General features: G+C 38.5%; 1 protein-coding gene across 5 annotated transcripts in view; it reads right to left on the minus strand.

The window, feature by feature from the left end:
- Positions 1-21,949, minus strand: part of TNRC6B (trinucleotide repeat containing adaptor 6B) — a 127,659-nt gene that overhangs the window by 101,740 nt on the left and 3,970 nt on the right. For all 5 annotated transcript variants that reach the window (XR_005953550.1, XM_041416937.1, XM_041416939.1 and 2 more), the window contains exons 2-3: positions 9,615-9,687; positions 4,621-4,719 (exon numbers count right to left, since the gene is read on the minus strand). Coding sequence is in view for 4 of the 5 variants with exons in the window: in XM_041416937.1 (XP_041272871.1) it covers positions 4,621-4,674 (54 nt within the window). In the remaining variant the exon portion in view is untranslated. The remainder of the gene's footprint in view (positions 1-4,620; positions 4,720-9,614; positions 9,688-21,949) is intronic.

Genomic DNA, 21,949 nt, shown 5'->3' on the forward strand with positions numbered 1-21,949 from the left:
AAACCTGGGGTATCTGAGGCAAACCATGACATCACATCGCAACAATTCCTGCTTTTAGGAAAGAGAACTCCTAACACCACTGCCTTGTGAATTTTAAGATTCTGTTTATAAATATAAAAACACCTAACGTAACACAGGCTTGTGTTCCTTTATTATTAACATGTATGAAGCAAAAGCAAGTGTTTAGATACTTGAGTCACATAATTTTTAACCTTTTTATCATCTCTGTGAACGCTTCAGGATAAAAAAAACCCCAAAAAACAACAACAACAAAAAACCCAACACCACAACAAAACACAGCCTGTGCCAACGGAGTTCTAAAGAGTGATTTAAAGAGAAGGCAAGTGCCAGTTCACAATTAGACACCAAGAGGCAAGAAAACTAAGAATTAACCAGGTTGAGAACAGGCAGTTTTCAGTAATGTAAGGGAGATTCCCATTAACAGATATGAACAGTGTAGCAACTTGAAATAAAATAAGGATTAACAGGAGGCCTCAAGACAGCTTGTAAGTGGGACTGGACAGTGAGACTGAAAAACAGGACAAGCCTCAGTGTCTGTGTCACTGCTTCTGAAAGAGCCAAAGTATGAAAAAGTAGCCTAATTGCTGGTCTACCAATTCAGTTCAATAATTATTTCTATAAATACTGATGAAAACTTTGAATAAAATTACATTTACCTAAAACCACACAACACAGAATCTTTCCCCTTTTCCTGTTCTTATTAGGAATTAAATGTTAATAGACATCCTGTGCAGTCATATTTTTCACCAAAATTTTGTGTACCTAGATTTTTATTATACAAAACATTTAAATGGCAGAACTATATATTTTTCCTCCTTTCCCTTCTACAACACTGAAGCAAAACCACGAATTCATCAATACCTTTCTATAAATTACTTTAGTCAAAGTCCCTCACTCCCTCTGAATTCATAGGCTTTTACTTTGAGACATGAAGGAACAACTAGAAGGAGAGTGGGAAAATCTGCATTTAACATGAGCATTTGAATTTCATTTTTTGATAAAGAAGTTTTCTGCATAAGCTGAAAACTCCTGCCAACATTGAAAAAAATCTAAAAGTACTTCAAATCAGGCATAAAATTTTAGCTTCCTCCTGCAATATTCTACAGCAAAGGAACAACCAAGAAACCAAGTTTAAGTATTGCCTGTGCAGTAATCCTTAACTGATGGATCAAACCAGTTGAAATCAGTCAAAAACAATAAGTTCAGTGCTTGTTGATATTGTCAAGGTACCAAGGCTGTTAATGGAAAAGGCCTAGTAATTGTTAGTAGCTAATTAGCTACCACAAAATATAATTAAAAATAAAAATCATAATCCAAATAATAGTAAAGGGTATAGGGTTCCAATCAGAAACACTGGTTTTCTTTTCCTCTTGCTGTGAAGGAGGGGTAGCAGAAGATTTCACTTCCAGAATGACCCAGTGCTTCCTGCTTCCCACCAGCAGCTTCAGCAAACATGACTGGGAAAAACACCATGAGGGTCTTGCTTGGATTCCCAGCTCTGAAGAGGTCAGTCCTACAAAATTCCCTTGCCTGGTGAGCCTTTGCCACCTCATGGTGGTATTCCAAGCTTGGACTCAATGATCTTGGAGGTCTCTTCCAACTTGAACAATTCTATGATTCTTTTCTTTTTTTACTTTTTTTAAAGGAAGAAAAGAGACACTGAAAAGCCAGAAACCAGACAGCCTACCCCAAACTATTCTAAAAAGTGAAAGGATACTACACTGTATGATACTCACTAGCAGGTCACTTGGATAAAATAGACTGGATATTATTATAAAGTAAGACTTCCTCATCTGCCAAAACTGAATTAATTTTTCAAACTCATATGCTTATTTGAAAAAACTGACTTCTGCACAGGTTGCTTCCTCTCTGTATAGCACTAACATTAGGTAATTATTGGAATCAAGAGCATGCTATTGACACGTGCCAGCTGTCTTTACCATGTTGAGGCCATTTTAAAGGAAGTGTATGCAAAACTGAGAACAGGAGCACAACTCAGCAACCACAAAATAAAAAAATAAATTACTAATTAAATAAAAATGTATACATTAACAACAGTGGTAGAAATAAACAGTAAAGTAGGAACTGAGTCTATCAATAACCATCCATAAGCCTGATTTCCAGTGAGTTGCCACTGAGCTTGCCCCTCATTTCAAGAGCTGACTTTACAATTGTCTCACCAGGTTGTTAGGAATCAAGCAAGAAGATAATTATTCATGATGTCTGACTGCAGGGCTTAAATTTTCTGATCATACATTACATAGTGTTCATTAGTTTGAAGGCCATAAATATTTAGGCTTTAAAGTGACTTGCTCAGCTCTGCATAAGGTATAATATAATTTTTTCTTCAAAACCAGAGGAAATCTTTTATTTTCAAGTCTTGACCAGGATGTCTCAAAATACTATACAGTCTAGGATGCCAGAAAATCTGAGACTAATCTGAGTTATAGAACCAAACCAGTTCACAAGCATACAGCATGACATATCATTTGTTTTCCACTCTATGATAGAATCTTCATGTAAAATTTAGGTTATTTTCAGGCTGGTATGACAAAAAAAAAAAATTAATTCTTGCAGTATCCAAATCTTTATATCCTGATACTCATGGTATCTCCACAGAAGATGATTTTACTCTCATCTCTTTCAGAATACTTCATTCAAGTATACCTCAGGTCTTCTGCCTGAAAAAGTTGGAAGAGGGTGGGGAAGGATGGGGAAATAACCTGACAAAAGGGAAAAAACTGAACTACATTACTGAGTATCTAAATAAGGTAGGAAAATGTATCTTGATGAAAATGGTCACTGGATCATGCAAACATTTGTAAATTGAGGGAATAATGTCAATGATACTAGACAACATAGTGAAATATATTTTGACTACAATTTTCTAGGACAAACCTTCAACTGTTATAGATACAAAATTCTCCTGACACAAGGAGAAGATAATAATTTACAGATTGAAGAAACACTGAAAACCAGACTTCAGTGAGTAGTCCTGTACATCACAGAACGGGGAGAAGGACTAGATGTAATCATGACTTATTTGCTTAATATACACTGATCCTCTATAGTCCTTTATTAATAATACTAAATACCAGATGCACAATTCCTGATCTCCCACATTCTCTAATTGTTTCAAAGCAATACTTCATACACATTTAGGTATTCAAAGTCAGTATAAAGAATTTTGTTTTAAATTTAAGCTCGCTCAATTTTTGGAGCAGATATACAATCTTTACCATTATATCCAGAATTAAATATGCCAAAGAAAAGCATACCCTTCATTGGATGAAAAGACAGTCACTTCAATCTACTTCCTGCCACACAGGCAAAAAAAAAGAAAGCTGTGCATCCATAAATATACACACAGGCACCTGTTTGTATACACATAAATGTGTGTTCACACACACACAAAGATCCTCTCTGCGAGGTGAAAAGACAACACCAATAACTGTGCTATAATCAGTAATTAATTGCACCATGATGTCTCCTCTCTCATGTCTATTCCCCACTGAAACCTGTAATCACATCCTTGTCAAAAGATACATTCAATAGCCTGGATTGCTGCAAGTACATCCACTGATATGTTCTCAGCTCCTAATCTAGAGCCGACCTTCCCTTCAAAGCTATTTAAAATTAACACAACTCCTAAAGTACATGCAGCACAATTGCCAAATCCTTTCTCTAATAATTACTTACTTACTTCCTAACTTGGTGCTTACAGCTAAAAAAGTTTTTTCTTATACCCTAAAACAATGAAAGCATCTCTCCAAAGGTCTACCTAGGAAACAGATTTTAACTTGAGTCTTCTAGTTTTTAATTTCTCAGTCTCTCTCTTACACAAAGCTACAAGCAAACTAACAATGATTCAGATTTTTGTGAAATGTAGGGAGCATGTTTTAAACACAGATTGTTGACACTAACTCATTGAGCAGTCAGGACTATAAACCATATTTATAAACCTTCAGAAGAGTATGCCAATGACTATGTCATTATGAAAACCAAAGTTAACATTTGCATCTTCAGGAAGAAAACAGAAAGCAGGACACAGTATTGTGTTCAACAGAACACTTCACATGCTCCTGTCCCAACAAGGTATGCTGAGAATCAGAGGTGCCTTCAAAAGCAACACACAAGCCAGTCTCACAAAACAAAACAAGTACAAGGAAACAAGAAGCAGCACACCTTCAATACAGGTCAGTCAGCAATCCACAGACACCAACACCTGCACCTAAGGGCCCACATGTCTAAGTCCTTAAGTTAGTTCAGAGAGTGGGTGGGTAGAAAAGAAAATGCTTCCAGTTATCACAAATTAAATACAATCAGGGTTAGTATCTTTTTACAAGTTTTCTCTTTCCTTCCTGGAAGTGCTTAAAAACACATGTTCCAATCCTTAGTGGGGAGCAAAACCCCTGTCTTTCAAAAGGTTTTTCAAAGTTTAATTTTTTTTAGTATCTCCACAACAATAAATAATAAGCATCTACATGAAGGTATTTATTAAAAATACCATCACCAGTCGATGTTCAATCCAGGTACACCCCCCCACCCCCCATTTCAGCCAAACAAGCTTTTCTTCCTCCAAAACACAGTGGCATTTACCTCACTGACCTTGGGACTGCCTTCCTCCAGTACTTCTCCCTCATCAGTTTGCATGGGAACAGGATCTGTGCAAAGCTCTGCAGAAATGCAAAATACTGCCTAAAAGAAAAACAAAGATGTATTTTAAAAACAATTCTTTTTCTGCCTTTAACAATGTTATGTGAGATTGCAGTGCACATAAACAACAATTCTAGGCTACGACCTTTAATGCTGCCATTCTGCACATATTTGCTGAAATTATGTTTCACCCAAACGAGAACTGCTATTCAGGATAAGACAAAACTACTTAATTAAAATAAAAAACACACTTAACTTGAATATACTTTATTTTTAACTTTGAAGTGTCATTGCTGAGTATTTAATGCAGTCACTGATTTTACTCATTAAAGCCACAGTCAGCAAGGAACGATCACACAGACCAGAGCTGAGCAATTCTTTCTTACTAGGAAATAGCTTTTGTGCAAATATAAGCTTTAAAGACACAGCTTCAAGACAATCTAAAGGTTATTAGTTTGAAAAACTGTTAAGACTTCCAGTGATCTAACTGTACCTCTGAAGTCTTACTTTCAGGATTTTTTCCTTGACTTCATTCTAAAAAAAAAATACACTCTAGAATCTGTCTGTTCCCTGAATCATTTAAAGTCATTCACCTTCAGGTTGACATTTACAATTTAACCCAGGTCAACCAATCCCAGTGTTTCCAATATTCAACACTACTGAGTAATCTATTTTCGAGTTTGTTTGACAGTATCAGTGCAGCTCCAACTGAACAAAATCCGCACCCCAAACTCCATTCTTCAAATTGTAAAGTAACTTATGGAAGGATGCAATACAATTAGGGAGACTTTGGTGTTTAAGATTAGAATGTCTTTTACTCCAGAGGATGAGGCATTTTTCAGGGGTAATGGATCAAATTAATCAATTTAAGAGATCAAACGCACGAGCATAAATTCAGCAGGAATCTCTTGCACTTAAAATGCAAGACATGAGCCATGACCAGATCTCTAACATTCCAGGTATATGGAAAGTAAGGGCTCACACTGAGTACACTAAGTTAAGAATTCTCTAAAAGCCAAGAGTGTTGGCCTTTAACAGTTGTCCCTCTCAAGATTAAGTAACTCTTCAACTCACCAGCATTTAACATCCATTTCAAATCTCTCTACTTCTGCACCTCAGCTACAGAACTGCTGACTGTCACCTTCACAGCAGCAATTCCAAGCCTGTAAAACTGACAGCAGAAAGCTTCTAAATGATGCACCTCCTTCACTTCATTGTTAATGGCTGTTCAGAGTGTAAGGCTGTCCGCACTCCAAACTCCGGTTATGTTGCACATAGGTAAAACAACATCTGGCATGGTTGACTCAAGGAGTGAAGAACATGTTCTACAAACGTTAAGGGCCTGAAGCTACAAAATGTTACATAAAACTTAATAAATCTTACAACCGACAAGCTGTTACATTCAGCAATGTCATACACTCTAGTGCCAGGCGCAAGACTGTAAAGACTTAGAGCGCAGCAATTTCCTGTTCTGGGAAAAGAAGGAATGAGGAGAAAAGTGAACTCTTATCCAAATCCTCACTTAAACATTCTGCCTTCAGCACATAATCAAAAATCAGAGGTATCAAATGCTAAGCATGACATCTATTCCAAGATCCTCCTGCCTATAGCAAATATTTCCAGCTTTTTGTTCTGCACCCACAGTGGAGGAGGCCAGGCTGGGCAGTCCCTGTCCATGGTGCTTCTTTGCCATGCTTGGTTTCTGAAACCCACTCAAGAACGTCCAGAGCTGGGAGTTTTGGAACATGATTTTGCAGTATCAGAGTCAAGTAACTGGGAAACTCCTCAGATTTTTGTTAGACAGACAGTCCGATGTCTAACAGCCAAAACAGCTTTGGCCAGAAGGATTCTTGTGGCAGTGATTGGGCCAAGAGTCAGAGAAATAAGCAAGAATGAACATGAGCTACAGAAGCATCAAAAAAAGCTTTCATATAAAACAAGACCAGAAAGGTCAGACCAAGAGCACTGCAAGGGGAAGTCACTTTTCATTCAGAGTGCTGGAAGAACTCAAACATAAGCCTTTGAAAAACTGACATGTTTTATCTTCTGAGATCCCTCACTCCAGAGGAATTGGCAGTATTTGACTCCAGTTTTTATACATTACTCCTGGAAGAAGACACAAAAACTACCAACCAGTGCATCTCAAAGGAGGAAAGAAAAGGTCAGCAGAACTAGGAAATTTAAAAAAATGGAAAGGCTACAAGAACAAAGAAAAGCAAGCTTATCCACAGACAACAGATTAAATACACTGGAACTATCCAGAACTCGGAGATTAGAGTAGGAAATTGAATGAATAAACACTTTTTCTTCTCCATTGTATTTTGTTTTTTATCATTTTCTCTCTTAATTTATCCCATGATTTTTTATTTGCTTTAACATTTTAAAAAAATCATATAATATTATGTCTCACAATACTTACTTTGAGTGAACTCCCTCACCTGGGATGGTAAAAAGGCAGAAGTTCTAAAAGGCTCAGTAATTTACTAGAAAACTTCACAAGAGAAAAAGAAAATCCACCAACAAAAATTTTTAGCTAGTGCAGGAAGACCCTAAGCCACAGACTACAAGAAGTGTTGCAAGAGGAGGTTTTGCTGAACGCTGTCCTTTTGTTGTTTGGTTTGGGTTTTTTTAATACTTGGTTGCATTTGCTTCTGGTTTCTTTCATGAGACCAAACATCTGCAATAAACTATGAGCCCAATTCAATAATTTTTATGATCTTTTGCATATATGAATCATTGATTCCCTTAGCCAGTGACACAAGGATGCTGCATTGCAAGTTTATTTATTGCCAAAAGGAGACACTTCAAGATTTCTGAATCCAGGTGACACTACCTCTGTGGCAGACTTTTGTAGCAGTCATTTACAACTGAGGGTGACTTCTTAGCCAACAGAGACTGCTTATTGCAAGCACATGAAGAAATAACAATTATTCCATGTTACAGACATCACCTCTGCAGCTCACCAGCTTCCGAGCAATGTCCTGAAGGTGACACACAGGTCGTTTATTTTATACATGGAGGATGAGCGGGAAGTAAGAAGTTGTACTAGCATCCTGTAGGATCAGGAAAATGCCAGAAGCCTAAAGGCATTTGTTTATTTATATTCAATACTTAATGTGACATGTCAGGCTCCCAGGTGATAAAAAGAAAGTTTACAGACAGCCCATTTAGATTTTCAGATCCAACACCTATCAAGAAAGTCACTCCTGGAAAAAGTCAAAAGTAAGCTAATCCTCTTCTACCCTTGCATATATCCACCCAAACTACTTGAAGTGTGACTGAAATCCCTCAATTTTTTTATTCACCTGATATCCTTCAGAAAAATTAACTAACTTTAACTGGAGTAAGGTAACACCAAGGAAGGCCTGACAAATAGCAATGCACTGGTATGCCCACATACAATGTAGCACATGCACATCTAAACTTAGGAACAACTTTTATTTGACTCTTTAAAAATGTTATACAGTGATGAGAATCTATTCTCAAAGGTAAAAACATTTATTAATACGAACCAGCTGGATTTCTTACTAACTTTAATGCCTACTGCAATACTGTCCTGCCATTAAACAGTATGGTTTTGGGACAATCCAGTTTGACATTTAGTCCTATTTTTGCTCCATCTCTTTCTGCAGCAAAGATGTACTCATTTTGTTTACTGGGATCAGCACACCAGATGCAGTTACCAGCCACTCAGTGTAAGCAGAACAGTGCAGTGTCTTTATGGATACCATCTCTGCACTACTGCATTCTAACACACTTGGCAAGTAAAACCTGAACAAAATTTCCATATACTTATAAATCCCTGAAAACCAATACCAGTGAACAAGGTACTTCCTCTAGGCCTGATTTTCCCTCCACATAGAAAGGTCCAGCATGGAAAAATGCAATGTCCTCAATAGCAAGAGGGAGCTGGAATTACAATGATTTCAAATTTGGTTTCATCAAACAGGCATCACTGGGGCTAAGCACCTTGTCTAATTCAAGGGTCTTTCGTGCAGCAACACTTTTTTTTTTTTTTTTAAGATTGGCAGCAGGAATCAAATATGGACTGAAGTTCATCTGATAAGGAAGAAAAAACCTACTTCAAGCTTCTAAACAGTGCAGCTGCAAGAGAAGCACTTATTAATGTACAAGCAATAGTGATTCCTGTGAATTCCCAAGTCTAAATTGGATATGGCCCACTAGAAACCCCCTGAAGGACAGTAAGGCTGTGCCAAATGTCACCATTACAGACATTAAGCAGAAACTGAAGGTAGGTCCCAAACCCTCTCACAAGCAAAGCAGGCACACAAGTGCTCTTCCAAGGCAGTGATCTCATACACATGGCATACTTGAAACAAGAGCAGCTAGAACAAGGCACTACTTGACTGAACAGTGCCTTAAATGACACTGCTTATTTGACACAATTGTATCGACACACCACCACTGTCAGCAGCCCCTATGTACAGACAAAATGTTCATTTTTAACACATGATCCAGCCATACTGTATTCAACTGCTAAAGCACTGTATTATATTACATTGAGTTAAGAATGTACAAAAGCAACACAAAATTTAATGTACAGAAGAACACGGTATTTTCTGTCACTTTAAATGCAAGTTGCTCTGAAAGCAAGAGCATTCAAAAGATAAAAAATCCTTGACTATAACTTTATTGCTTATAGGAAATGATCACCACTTCCAGTGACTTAAAAAATCTCAACATAAATTAACTAATTTTAAAAGAAAATTGTACATCATACATATCAACTTCAGCTTACAGAAACAAATCACATCAGGCAATAACAAACTTCACACACAAACCCACAGGAAATAACACATTAGAAAGCACATTAATACAGTTCTATATCCTACAGTATCTTAAGAACCAGCACAGGCTATTGCTCTTCTCACCTCCAACTTTTAAGATCACAATACTGAGCTTTGGTTGATTTTTACCTTTGACAGTTTCCAAGGGCTGCCAAAGCCCACAAGGATCCGTCCTGGCTACATTCAGTGCAAAAACAAAACCCTAAAAGGAGACAAAAAACAAAAAAAAGTTAAAACATTAACCAACTGTAGTCACTAGTAAATTAAAAACAAATATAAAAACAAAAGTCAGCTGTCTCCAAAGCTCAGCAAACTTAGGTGCACAGAAGTGAAAGGAATAGGCTGCCATCAGGAAAATATTTTCTTAAAATTCTCCCCACAACCTCCCATCCAAATCTGGAAAAACAGTAAACACTGGTAGCATGTGTGAGAGAATCTCCTACTGACTATGAGATACAACAGAACAGTAGGAGGCTCTAGAAACATAATTGCTATTCACAACTGGGAAAAACATGGGGTGAAACTGGTTTCTTGTACCGGAACTGAGAGAACACACATAAGCGTGTTTCCTTGCAGTCAAGGGAAGAGATTACATAATCCTGTATTAACTCCTGAATATTAAATATTATGTGTAAAAATGAATCCCATACCAACCAATTGTCAGCTATTTAACCCTATTTTGAAAGGGTAACATAGCAGCACTGCCCTGGCTTACAGTCATGCCCATTTCAAATCATACATAATCTGTTTTAACCACAGCCAGTATTAAATACTTCAGTTTTGGTTTTGCAAAACATAACCAACTTCCAGGAATTAAAAGAAGTCCAGAACCATCAGCTTAACGCTATACATCCAAGTTAACTTCACTAAAATCTAAATTATTCCAGTTGCCCTTATTGGGGTTTCTTGTAAGGGCTATGAACAAGTGGCACTTTTCTAAATTCACTGCATCATTTTGTTGGCTACTGCACCTTAATGTACAGCATCATTTAAGAACAAAGCATTCCTGTCATTGGACTAACTGCCATAAACTGAGTATTTTTTTTCCCTGATCTTCTAGCATTAACTACGATTTTTCTGGGCATGATTTCCATTCAAACAATTTCTGACTAGAAAACACAACTGGTGATAAAAGGGAGCCTCACCTGCCACTGTGGTTTACCTGTCCCTTTACTAGTGAGCAAAGGTTTTACAGACACAAGCTTAATTTTGAACTTGGTTCTGACTTATGCTCTGGGGTGATTCTGATAAAGCAACCAAGAGCACACCGTGGTCAAAAGGCCTCAAGCTGTCTTAAAACATCATCTTACAAAAATCAGCTGCTGATGTAAACAAAAACATCACATACTCAATTAGGAGATGGGAAATTGGCTTCAAGTCATTCACAACAACACAGAAATATTTCATGGTTTTTCATCCACAGCACAGCAGAAGGGTAAGCCATGACTTACTATAAAATTACCCAGGACAACCCTGGTCTCACTGTCATGGTAATTCTCCACTTCACTTTTCAAGGCTGAAGATGGAAATAATAACTTGTAACCAAATAATTTGGTAGGAGGAGAGATACTACTGGTGTTTGAGAAGAGGATTTGCAACCTCTTTATTTCACATGGTTTAGAACAATCTCTTTGCATTACTTAGGTGGAAGGAAATCCAGGAAGGATTAGTACTTCAAGGAAAAACGAACTAAAGATATCACTCTAAACAAAGCAGCTGGGAGGAATGGGGAAAGGCAGAAATCCTCAATCTCTCTTGGAAAAAATCCAGAGGAATATTCAGGAAGGGCAGTCACATATTTCACAAAATCACTGTGATGTTCTATAGCAAAACATGACATGAGAAAGGGTGTCCATCATCATGTTTAATTTAGCACTGGCTGCACAACTTCATAATTTGTTCCGTATTTAATTCTTTGCACTGGTGTTTTTGGTAACATATGGAAAATGTTTCAGCTGTTCATGTGGATGAGACACAAGTACTTTTAACAAGATAAATAGCTGTAACTTGGAATGGATATCATATACATTACTCTGTACTGCTCTTCTAAAGTAACATGAGAACAGAAGGACCAAAAGGAACTTAAAGACAACCTATATGTTCAAAACACAAGTGTCACTTCACAGCACTTAAGTCTTTTTACATGAACAACTCAAATACAAACCATTTCATAAAACAGAGTGCTCCTGAAGATGTCAGGAGGTTTAAAATGGACAGCTACACAACATGATCTGCTCAAGAAAATCCAACCATTAATGAATTTGTGGTTTTTTCTCATTAAAGAATGTCACCCTTTTTGATTCATCATTAAGGGAGATGGGTGAAACATGCAAAGGGATACTTCTCAAATGGTCCTAAATCAGACTTTCAATTTAAAAAATCCTGGCTCTAACCTTTGAGTCTAAAGACAGTCTTGAAATGTAAGGACAGAATCCTTCATCATCACCTTCTCAGTGCTCCAAACCATTTACATAAACAATATTTAAGGTGCTAAATGTATCTCCTTCCAGTAAAGGAAAAGTAAACCAAAAAGCTTATTTTAAAAAATGTTTTGCTTACACATTTTGCCACTTTCTACTGTACAAAGGAGCACAAACCCCACTTTTCTGTTCATACCAATTATGTTCAAGAAGCCATTAAAGGTCACAGTGAACCTAAAAGGTATTTGTCCTCATTTTGCCACAGCAACCTATTGTACACTACATACACTACACATCACTTCTCAGCTGTAATCAAGATTACATCCCAACTATAATCAGCCAAAGGCTGCCAAGTGGTTACATTTTCCAAAGTCCTTTGTGCTTTGTTGCACCCTGTATTTTCGCTGTGACTGAAGCATATATACACACATTTATGTATATATACACATATATGTGTGTAGATACAGTACAGGTATGTAACAAAACACCCTCAAAATTATTTTTACTTTTTCTCTTCAAGACCTTCAACACTCTACACCACAATGTTTATGGAAACTATCAAACTCAGGTTGTTGGAAGTAGTGTGTCTTGACTGACTGATGGCACCTTCTGGACAGCCAGCATCACAGTAAGAGTTATGGTGATACCTGGAGCAGCAAGGAATTAAAACACAGTGAGTTGAGAACACCAGCTGCTTTTTACACTCCACATAAAAGTTTAACCCACTCAAGAGATTCGTTTTGCAAAGCTGGAAACAAACTATCACATTAAAAAAAAAAAAAAACAAACAAAAAAACCAAAACAAAGAACCATTCTTTTCACTCTAAAAACTCTGGCTCTATTAGGTCTTGCAAATTATCAGTTTTCAGCACAGAAAAGGATTACTTCAACACTGCTAATGCTGCCACTACTTCTTAACAGTAGCAATGCTCGGAATCCCAATGGCACAAAAGCAGTCACTACCCTAAGTATCACAACTATCATGGCATTTAATGGTGCCCCGGTGTCAAAAATGGCCTGCAAACAACATGCTCAAAATTCCAGCAATCCACGTATACCAGCATTCCCAAGGATTCAGCGCTGCTGGAGCTACACCAGTGCAACCAAGCCTTTACTTCAGGGCATTTGCAAAGCAACAAAGTCTTCAGAATACAGAGGACCAGAGTTTTCTAAGGAGAGATGAAGAGTGGATGTTATACTAGACCAAAGACATGAAGCATTTTTCTCTATCTTAAGCAAAACGTTGAGATGAGTGAGAAGCCTGCTTCTCAACAGCTCAACTTTAAACCTGAAAGCTATAAATAACTCCTTTGCTGCTGATAATCCCAACAGAATCATCCTGTCAGATTATTCATACCACTAAAGTCAACTCAAGATCGAAGGTTTCCTTTTGAACCACCAGTAACACTCATCAAGTTCCATACAACAGTATGTTTATCAAACCCAGCAGCAGTAACTAAATTAAAATTGATAAGGTGGTAGGCAGCCATGTGCAGAGGAAAGGGGGAACAGTGCTCATTCACCGGCCGCAGCAATTACAAGAGCTAAAGACAACATTTCTAAAAATCACTCACATGCGGGACAGGAATGGAAAATACCATGCCTTTCAAACTATCTAGTTCTTACAATCTTCCCGTGTTTAATTAGAAGAGTATCAAAGTCTCCTGTGTTAAACGATCCTTTTGCTTTGTTGGCTTTCACAAGAAGAGCTGCGTCGTTCAGGAATTCACACCGGCACGGCAATACCGGCGCTAAGTCCCGCAGCAGCCATGAGGCAGACGAGCATCCCCTGCTGCCCCTCAAAGGCTCCAGGTCTCGGCACTGCACCCACCCTGTAGCGCAGCCTCGGGCAGAAGGTCACGGCCAGGCTGAGCCAGGACACAGCCAGGAGAAAGGCCAGGGGAGTCAGAAGGACAATGAAGCTTAAAGTCACAATCTGCTTTTTAAACTTCACTCTTTTACAGCTTACACCGTGAAATTTTCCAAAATAATGTTCCATATTTATGTCACTTCTAATGATTAATAACAGAGAGGTTCTCTTACACAAGGACGTTTTGACTTCTCACTAGCATGATTATACATGCAGAGAAGTCCAAGATCTCAGCACTATTATTGTCAAAGAAAACAAATGCTGAGTTGTTAAGCAAATAATTCTAAACTATAATTGCAAACACCAACTTTGAACATAACCAGCTGCCAAATAGAACTTCATCAATATTTATAGCGTGACATCAGTCTGAATTGTACTTTTCAGCTATTTCGGCACCTAAGAAAGGAACAGGAAGCTAATTTTCAAAAATCTGTTTTATATTCAACAAAGCTTTTTCTTCAAAGAAATGAGGCAACACACTCATTCTTATGGCTAATTTATAAATTTCAACACACAATGCAAATTATTACTGATACAATGCTAGTCCTCAACACTGCAATCTCTGCTGAACATGTTTAGTTAGTACTACTGAATTTGGAACGACTTGCAAGAAGAGCTTCAGACCTGCTCAACTATGTGTGAGGTCAGGGCCCTAAATGTTCAGTCTTGTGGCACAAAAAGAGTTCTTCAACTTTCTCATCTTATTTCCGCTGAAAGTGGCATTTAAAAGAAAAGTAACCCATTTTACTATTGCAACCAAAACCATGAAAGTCTGCCTTTAGGCTACCTACTTGAACTACAACTGATTTTCACTGTCAAGCTCTCACACCACATTTAAAAACTTAACTCTCGAAATTTGCTCCTCGTTTTGGATGTTGTTCACTTACATGTTATTTTTTCTTCAACCTTTATTAAACTGAAAATGCAGTAACACAAAATCTCAATTATTTTTTTGTCCGAACTTCGGAAGACTGAAGTTACTTTCAGTTTATTTACATACCCCGCTGCGGCAGGGGTGAGATAAGCTGATCTACAGTATCCATACACAAGGCAGCAGCAGTTTATCTAGTTACCTTCAACTGGTGAAAGCAACATTATCCAGCATTGGTTAAGTACAGGGTGAGGGCTGGAGAGGGAACAGACTAATTATGTCACTGTATTCTTGCCCTCAGGCCACCACAATGTAACACGTCAGGAGCTTTACTTTGCTTATTAGACAATGTTAAAAAAGTATTTGATACAATGGGACTTCTATCTGTTTTCTCCACAGTCTAATTTAGTTTTCAATCAACAGGAAGCTTCTCTCAATATGAAGCTATTTTCCACAATACATAAATTGTCAGGGACAGGGAAGAGAAAGTTGGACTTTGAATATGAAAGAACCAGAGCAGTTAACTTCCAACAAATGTAAGTATTATCAGCCAGTTTTGGTTGTGTCGCTGAGTACTCTAAAAATTAAAAAGGCCAGTAAAGAAAATTATAGACAGCTAATCTGCAACAACTATGCAGTTTAAAAAATGTGTGGAAAAGCCTAGCTCTGGAAGAAAATACATCTTACCACTTTCAAGTACCATTTAGCAAAGTGCCATCAGAAACACAGGCAACTTCCCCTAAGCTTCTATTAAATACAGCAGAAACATTGAACACCAACTAAAATCCACACCTGTTCTTCAGGCTGCCACCACACCAGCTGCAGAAAGCGGACGAGCAGATCCTGAAGCACCCAAACATTTATCCAAGCAAAAAGCACAGCTATAATAATAAAAACTCAATTTTAGCTTTACTATCCAACCTTGCCTTGAAGGGATAGGAAAAACATGAGCTGAGCCTGTATGAAATCACCAAAAAGAGACACTTATTATGAGGGGCAGGGAAATACTATAGTATTATAGGGACTAGTAAAGACAAGATCCATTTCAAATGTGACAATCCATTTCAAATGTGAGAAAATGTTAAGTATTGATTTTTTTTGCAGTGTCAATGAAAAATGGTATGAATCTTAATGAACAGTCACAAATAAGCACTGTGGCTTGACTCTCATTTTTGTTCTCTTCAAAAGAAGACTCATCTGAATTTTTAATTTGCCAGAATAGGCATCTGATACAATGCAACTCAAACCCTATAATGCAGAATCTCAGCCATTTGACAAACAAAAATACTAAAAATTTAATATTAAACAATTTTTTTCTCAGAATCCAAATACATATGGAAGGATAAGAACTTAAAAATTACAATGGCTGTAACAGTAAAATATCCTGCATAGACACACACTGGTGCAAAAGTACTCTTCTTTTAGCTCCTTACTTAAAGCAGTTAAGTGGAACTTAAAAAACAAACAAACAAAAACTCTAAAAAAAAACCAACAACCCCAAACATCGTTATCAGAATAAACACGTTCCCAACACAGAGCGAAACTGCTATATTTACTGCTATATTTTATGCTATATTTACTGCAGTGTAAGAATGCTGCTATAATAGCACTAACACATCCAGGAAAAATCTCAATACATAAAAATCCCAAAGAGGGTCACAAAGAAAGATACTAAACCCCATAAAAGTAGCTGAAAATGTTTTAAAGCAACTATTTCGAGCAATGTGTATTATGGCCTTCTCTCTTAAAGGGATTTTGGGCTGCTTCAGATCAGGGATGGATCATAATTCATTCTGAAGTATATTTTGATCTTTGTAAGAAGCTGGGGTGAGGGGACATATTCACTTCCTCTATCTCCGAGGCAATTTTTTAAAATCAAAATATTATCCTAATGCTTTTTCCCAAGTTCCTCATCATCCTTCATGCTAGCTGGACCCTCTAATAGTATTAACTTATGGTTTCTCAAGTCACAGTATGCAAGCAACAGAAACCTCAGAGGTTTGAAATAGTGTTTCCCTGTAATGGTAAAGTAGTGAGTGTATAAGTGATTTAATCTTCTACAAAAAATCTAACTTCTGGGAAAGCTTTTAAATCACAAAGTTACTGTACTGCTGTATAAAAAGCAGAATATACTGTCAGCTGTAATAAGAAAATGTACCCTGTGGCACTTCCATCTTCTCCAGAAAGAGACATCATATTATTTCCAAGGACCCCCAAATGTCTCAGGAAAGACCTAAAAGGTTCTCAAATGTCCAGGAGAAGAGCTGAACAACCTAGGTCTCTTCAGCTCCTGAGACACAGAAGTTCCTGACTAGAGGACACTGACACCCAAGGGCTGAGTAATTTGTATCTCTTGACTGCAAGAAGCAGTGAGAGGAGAGGACCTACCTACTCCCACTATCACTGGTGGATCACCCTAAGGCCAAAAGAGACTTTGTCCACAGTAGACTGGCAAATCCCTGAAGAGTTCCTTCTATTCCCCAGGGGTGGCTTTCCTACCACTCATGTGGTGCTGTTGTGAGACTTAGGCAGAGAGGTCACAGGGCCAGGGAAGTTGGTGATGAGCTTGCCATGGAGCAGCCCAGGAGTTCCTTAGCTCTGACCATGCGGAGACCTACAGGACTGATCCTAAAACAAGAAGGGCAGCAGACACCTTTCCAAACATTGAGCTTCTGGATTTAAAATCATACATTTAATTGAACTAGAGAAACTCTCTCACAAAGTCTGCTTTTGCCACATGAAGAACACTTTAGAGAACTGCAGGTACAACCAGTGTTTGTGGCAAGAAAACAGGAGGGATTGGAATAGGAAAAAAACCCCTGCAACCCTAGGATTCAAGATGATCAGAGGAACAGGAAGAAGCATTTCCAACAAGCAAAATAGAAGCTAGAATCTGAAAAATCCTCAAACTTACCAAAAGAAAGCCAACAGTATTTGCAAAAACTACATTCAAAGGGCATGAGTTTCTCCTGTTACAGGACAGACTTTACTAACGAAAAACCCGATACACTACTGAAAAATTCTGCCAAGCTGTTTTTCTTTATAGCACTTTTTATGACACTGTCAAGAGTCATGATAAAAGTACAGAAACTAAATGCAAGTAAAAACATCAATGACTTTTACTTCTTTACTCATTTAGATGGATTAGAGGACTTCCCCTCATACAAGCAACATGATATCATTGTATCACCTTTTGACTAATCCTCCGTGAGGCTATCTAAAATTATCAACTCTTTGTTTTGCAACTCTGCCTCTTATCCTTTCATCTGCTAATTAGCTTTCCAGCCTCTCATCTTCTGTCTAACATGGTCAAAATATACCAACTTCCAAGTTATTTTTTACACATTTATTGTGACCAGTATCCTGTAGCATGCAGCACACGTGCTGCCTTATGATACCTTCCATTTCTCCTAACAAGGAGGATGTTGCTCCACAGACTTAAAAGCTAAACTGGCTAAGAGCTGCTTTCAGATCCATTTTACTTTTTTAAGTAGATATTTTATAAAAAATGTAAACAGTGTAAGTCTTGGATAGAACATTAACTTGTTTCCCAGATTTGCTCACCGAGGAACTATTGAGTTGTTTCTGATCCACAGACATTAAATCAGGAAATACATGCACGATATCCAATTTCAGAACTACTAAAGCTGGCAGGGCCCAGAAACGCAATCCGTACTGACTAGCTGAAACTGGAAAAGGTCATCTCCATAGCTCACTACATGGTAAACACGGAGAACATCCAAACTCCAACCACAACCCTTACCCTGATGAAAACTTAAAAACCTCAGAACATTCCCCTACAACACGATGCAAACCATAATAAGTGCAAAAACACCCTCTCCCTCTAACCGCTATAAGAAGTCAAAGGGAAAAAACAAATTTAACGTACTCGCTGCCTACTGCTCTAGAGGAGAAAAAATAAGTGACACCAACGCCTTGCAGCAAAGCATGTTTACTTCCCTGAAGAAACAAAAATGAGTAGAAGTGCCACACAAAGAAGGCATGAACAGAAGAGAAACGTAAGGAAGCATAAGAGTTTTATTATCCGCTGAAAGGGACGGGGAACAGCAATCAGAATATCCTGATTACTCTCACCCCAGTCACCTCGCAGGCTGAAATGCCAGCAGGCAACTACTTGTCTGACAGTGACAGCTGGCCCAAGTACCAAAAAGTGCCCCTATTTTTACTAGCACACAGTAGCCAAAAGTTTTGTTTGGATTCACAAGAAATTAACATAAATTCTTCAGTCCATATTCCACACTCTGCTTGCTGTCAAGAACAAGCAACCTCACCATACATGTTTCACCTGAAAATGGACAAAGACAGTAAATGCTAAGCGAAGGAAGACTGTCAGCAAGAATACATGTATTTTTCTACCACAACTGGTCAAACCATTACAAATGCATGTTACTGTCTGCTCAACATCTCTGTGCTAGGTTCTTGCAATCAGAACTGAAGACTGACGTTCCCTTGCTATTCTTTCCCTAAGACAGTCAAACATTTTGTGACTAAAATTTCTGAAAATGCAAGAAACAGACTATTAAAAACAAATCCAAAGCAAATACATTTTATAAGCATTGAGATGACAGAAAACTTTTAGCTTTAAATAAACCCAGTGGTACATATATGCTAGCATCAGGTACTTCCCTCCTTTATCCATGTGTTAAACACGCTTAATTTATCCTGTGAAAACAAACGATGCCAGTTCTTCACAAGAACGCATCTACTGACCCAAATTACACACAGGTTAAGGCCGAGTGAAAAATAAGAACTAATGATAAAGAACCCAACAGCTGTAAGATGCTGCTGTAAGTAGAAGTATTGCAGAATTTGTGAATCTGATAGCAGCACTGTGAGCAATGACTGAGAAAAGCTATTGCAAAGAAGCTGGAAAATGACTGTTGTTATTACTGCACAAAGCAGACAATATTTATGCATAAAGATTTCCAAGAAAATAAACACAATAATGGCAGTAAGTGCCTAGAACAGACTCTGCATCCAAGCATTTTGCAGAAAATGGAGAATAGAGTAACCAAACCATTAAGCAGACTATTAATAAACTCATTCAAGTCAATAACTAAGCTTCTTAGACTTATTCTATGATCTCCAGTTCATACTGCTTAATTGTAAATCCAATCTCTTCTGTGAGCAGAAATACACCAGCTTTACCAGAGGGGGAAAAAAGAAGGAAAAAATCACTCAAAAACCCCAGAGAACAAACCCCATTTGAACATATTTTCAAATTACTAATTTTATAGCAGTCCTTCCATTCTTTCCATCATTCTGGCTGTAGCTAATCACCCCACCGTTCTAGATGCAGCTATCCCTACTTATGGTTTTTATTATGCATTATTTCTGTAAAAAAAAAAATAAATCTAATTTCTTACTTGCTACAACAGGAGGCAGATCTAAGGTAAATACACTACCTCAGAACTACACAAAATCCTCTCCTGAAGCTTCCTCCTCTGAAGTCATCCTCCAGCATCAAGTTTTAGTGATGAAATAAGCATCACCAAGCATAGCCATGACACGCACTAAACTTAAATGTTTTATTTTACTGTTCAATCACGCCAACTCTGGCAGATTAAGCTTTGTCAAGACTTCTACGTCCAAATGTTTGAACTTATTCTTTAAACGAAAGTCTAAATCTCTAGCTAAATTTGCAGTACACAGAAACTGGAATAATGCATGAATTCAAAAGTCTGCCTAATCAAGAGACAGTGACTGGTTTATCATTACATTTTTACTGGGACTTCCATATTACAGGATTCAGGTGATTCCCTGTAAGCATCCCAATAACATTTTGCCCATTGGCCCACGTGCAGTATAGCTGAACAAGATAAAAGTAGATGTCCAATGATGACCTCACCTACCCTCTACACTAAGACAGATGTGTCTGTACCTCACTGCCCCAAAACCTCACAGCAGAAAATCTAACAGACAGCTAACACCCCTCTGGGCTCCCTTCCACCATCTCCAGCCTCAACTTTTTGCAGGGCGATTTCTTCGCTGAGGAATTGTCTAGTTACATCTGCAACTCAGTAAAACCCAGGTGAAAAGTTCCCCCTGCAAACCCTGCCCCTGAGATACAGCCACCCAGCAGACCCTGCACTATCCCCGGCTGGTGAAGAAAAACTGGAGCTTATCTTTTACCTCGGGGCCTTGGGTAACGCAGCAGATGAGAGCACGCACCCACATCCGAGTGTGCATTCCAAGGAATCTGCACCCTCAGAGAGTCACCACAGGAGAGGAGGGCATCACTGAGCGACTTTACCGTGGACAAGCGAACTACAAAGCTGCTTGAACTTGTGCACGTATTTAATAACCCCATGAACCAAAGTTATCACCTCGACAACACTTGTAGCAGGAACTAATTTCCAAAATCTATTCGTATGGATAGCGATATTACTGGAAAACAATAGGAAAAACAGACCTTTCAAATACAGAGCTGTACAACCCCTAAGACCTACCTTCTATTTTGCAGAAAAAGTCAGTTTTTGTAAACGTGACAACGTTTGCAGACGTCAACAACAACGTCGTACCTTTTGTAGAGATTGTAAACTGAACTCCAGCAAGTCATGATTTAAAAACAGTAATTAATGGATTGCAAAAACAACAAAAAAGTTCCCTTTACAAAGAGGTATTTTAACAAATGTTCATGAGGTTAGTGAAACGTTACCATGGAAAAACAAGTACTGTTTACATCAGTAAGAATCTCTGCTTTAGCGAGGAAAACACTTTGTTGAGTCTTCGGTTTATTCAACAAGCCTCAGCTGTATGCTGTAGTAGATCCTCCTACATGCACTTTCACAAAGCAGATCTGAGCTTGCAAGATACCACGCTGCAAGCAGCGCTTATCCAGAGCCAGCGAAGCGTCTCCAGAAACAAACATTCCATCATTTTGCTACAAACAGCTGGGGAAACTTTTTTCCCCGCTACGACACACCTCTGAACACGGTCCCTCTTCCCACCCACCCATCATATATATATACATATATATATATATGTATCTCCACACACATTTTCACCACCAGCACCACGTTCCGCTCATCCAGCGCGGTTTGCAGCGGTACCAACGCAACCTCGGCTCTCTCTGTCCCCACACTACAGCACTTCTCTTCCCCATCCACACAAGGGCTCCCCGGAGCGTTTCGGCCGCTGTGCCTCCTGCCCGGCCTGGGAGACCGGCCGGCCGGGCGGCTCTTCCCCGGGGCCCTGTGCGGAGCAGGAGGGGGCGGCGGGGGGCACCGGGGCGCAGCCGCGGCGAACGGCGGCCGCACGTGAGGCGAGGAGGGGGCAGCGC

This window comes from Onychostruthus taczanowskii, unplaced genomic scaffold (genome assembly GCF_017590055.1).
Source record: "Onychostruthus taczanowskii isolate IOZ18803 unplaced genomic scaffold, ASM1759005v1 scaffold53, whole genome shotgun sequence".
NCBI lineage: Eukaryota > Metazoa > Chordata > Aves > Passeriformes > Passeridae > Onychostruthus > Onychostruthus taczanowskii.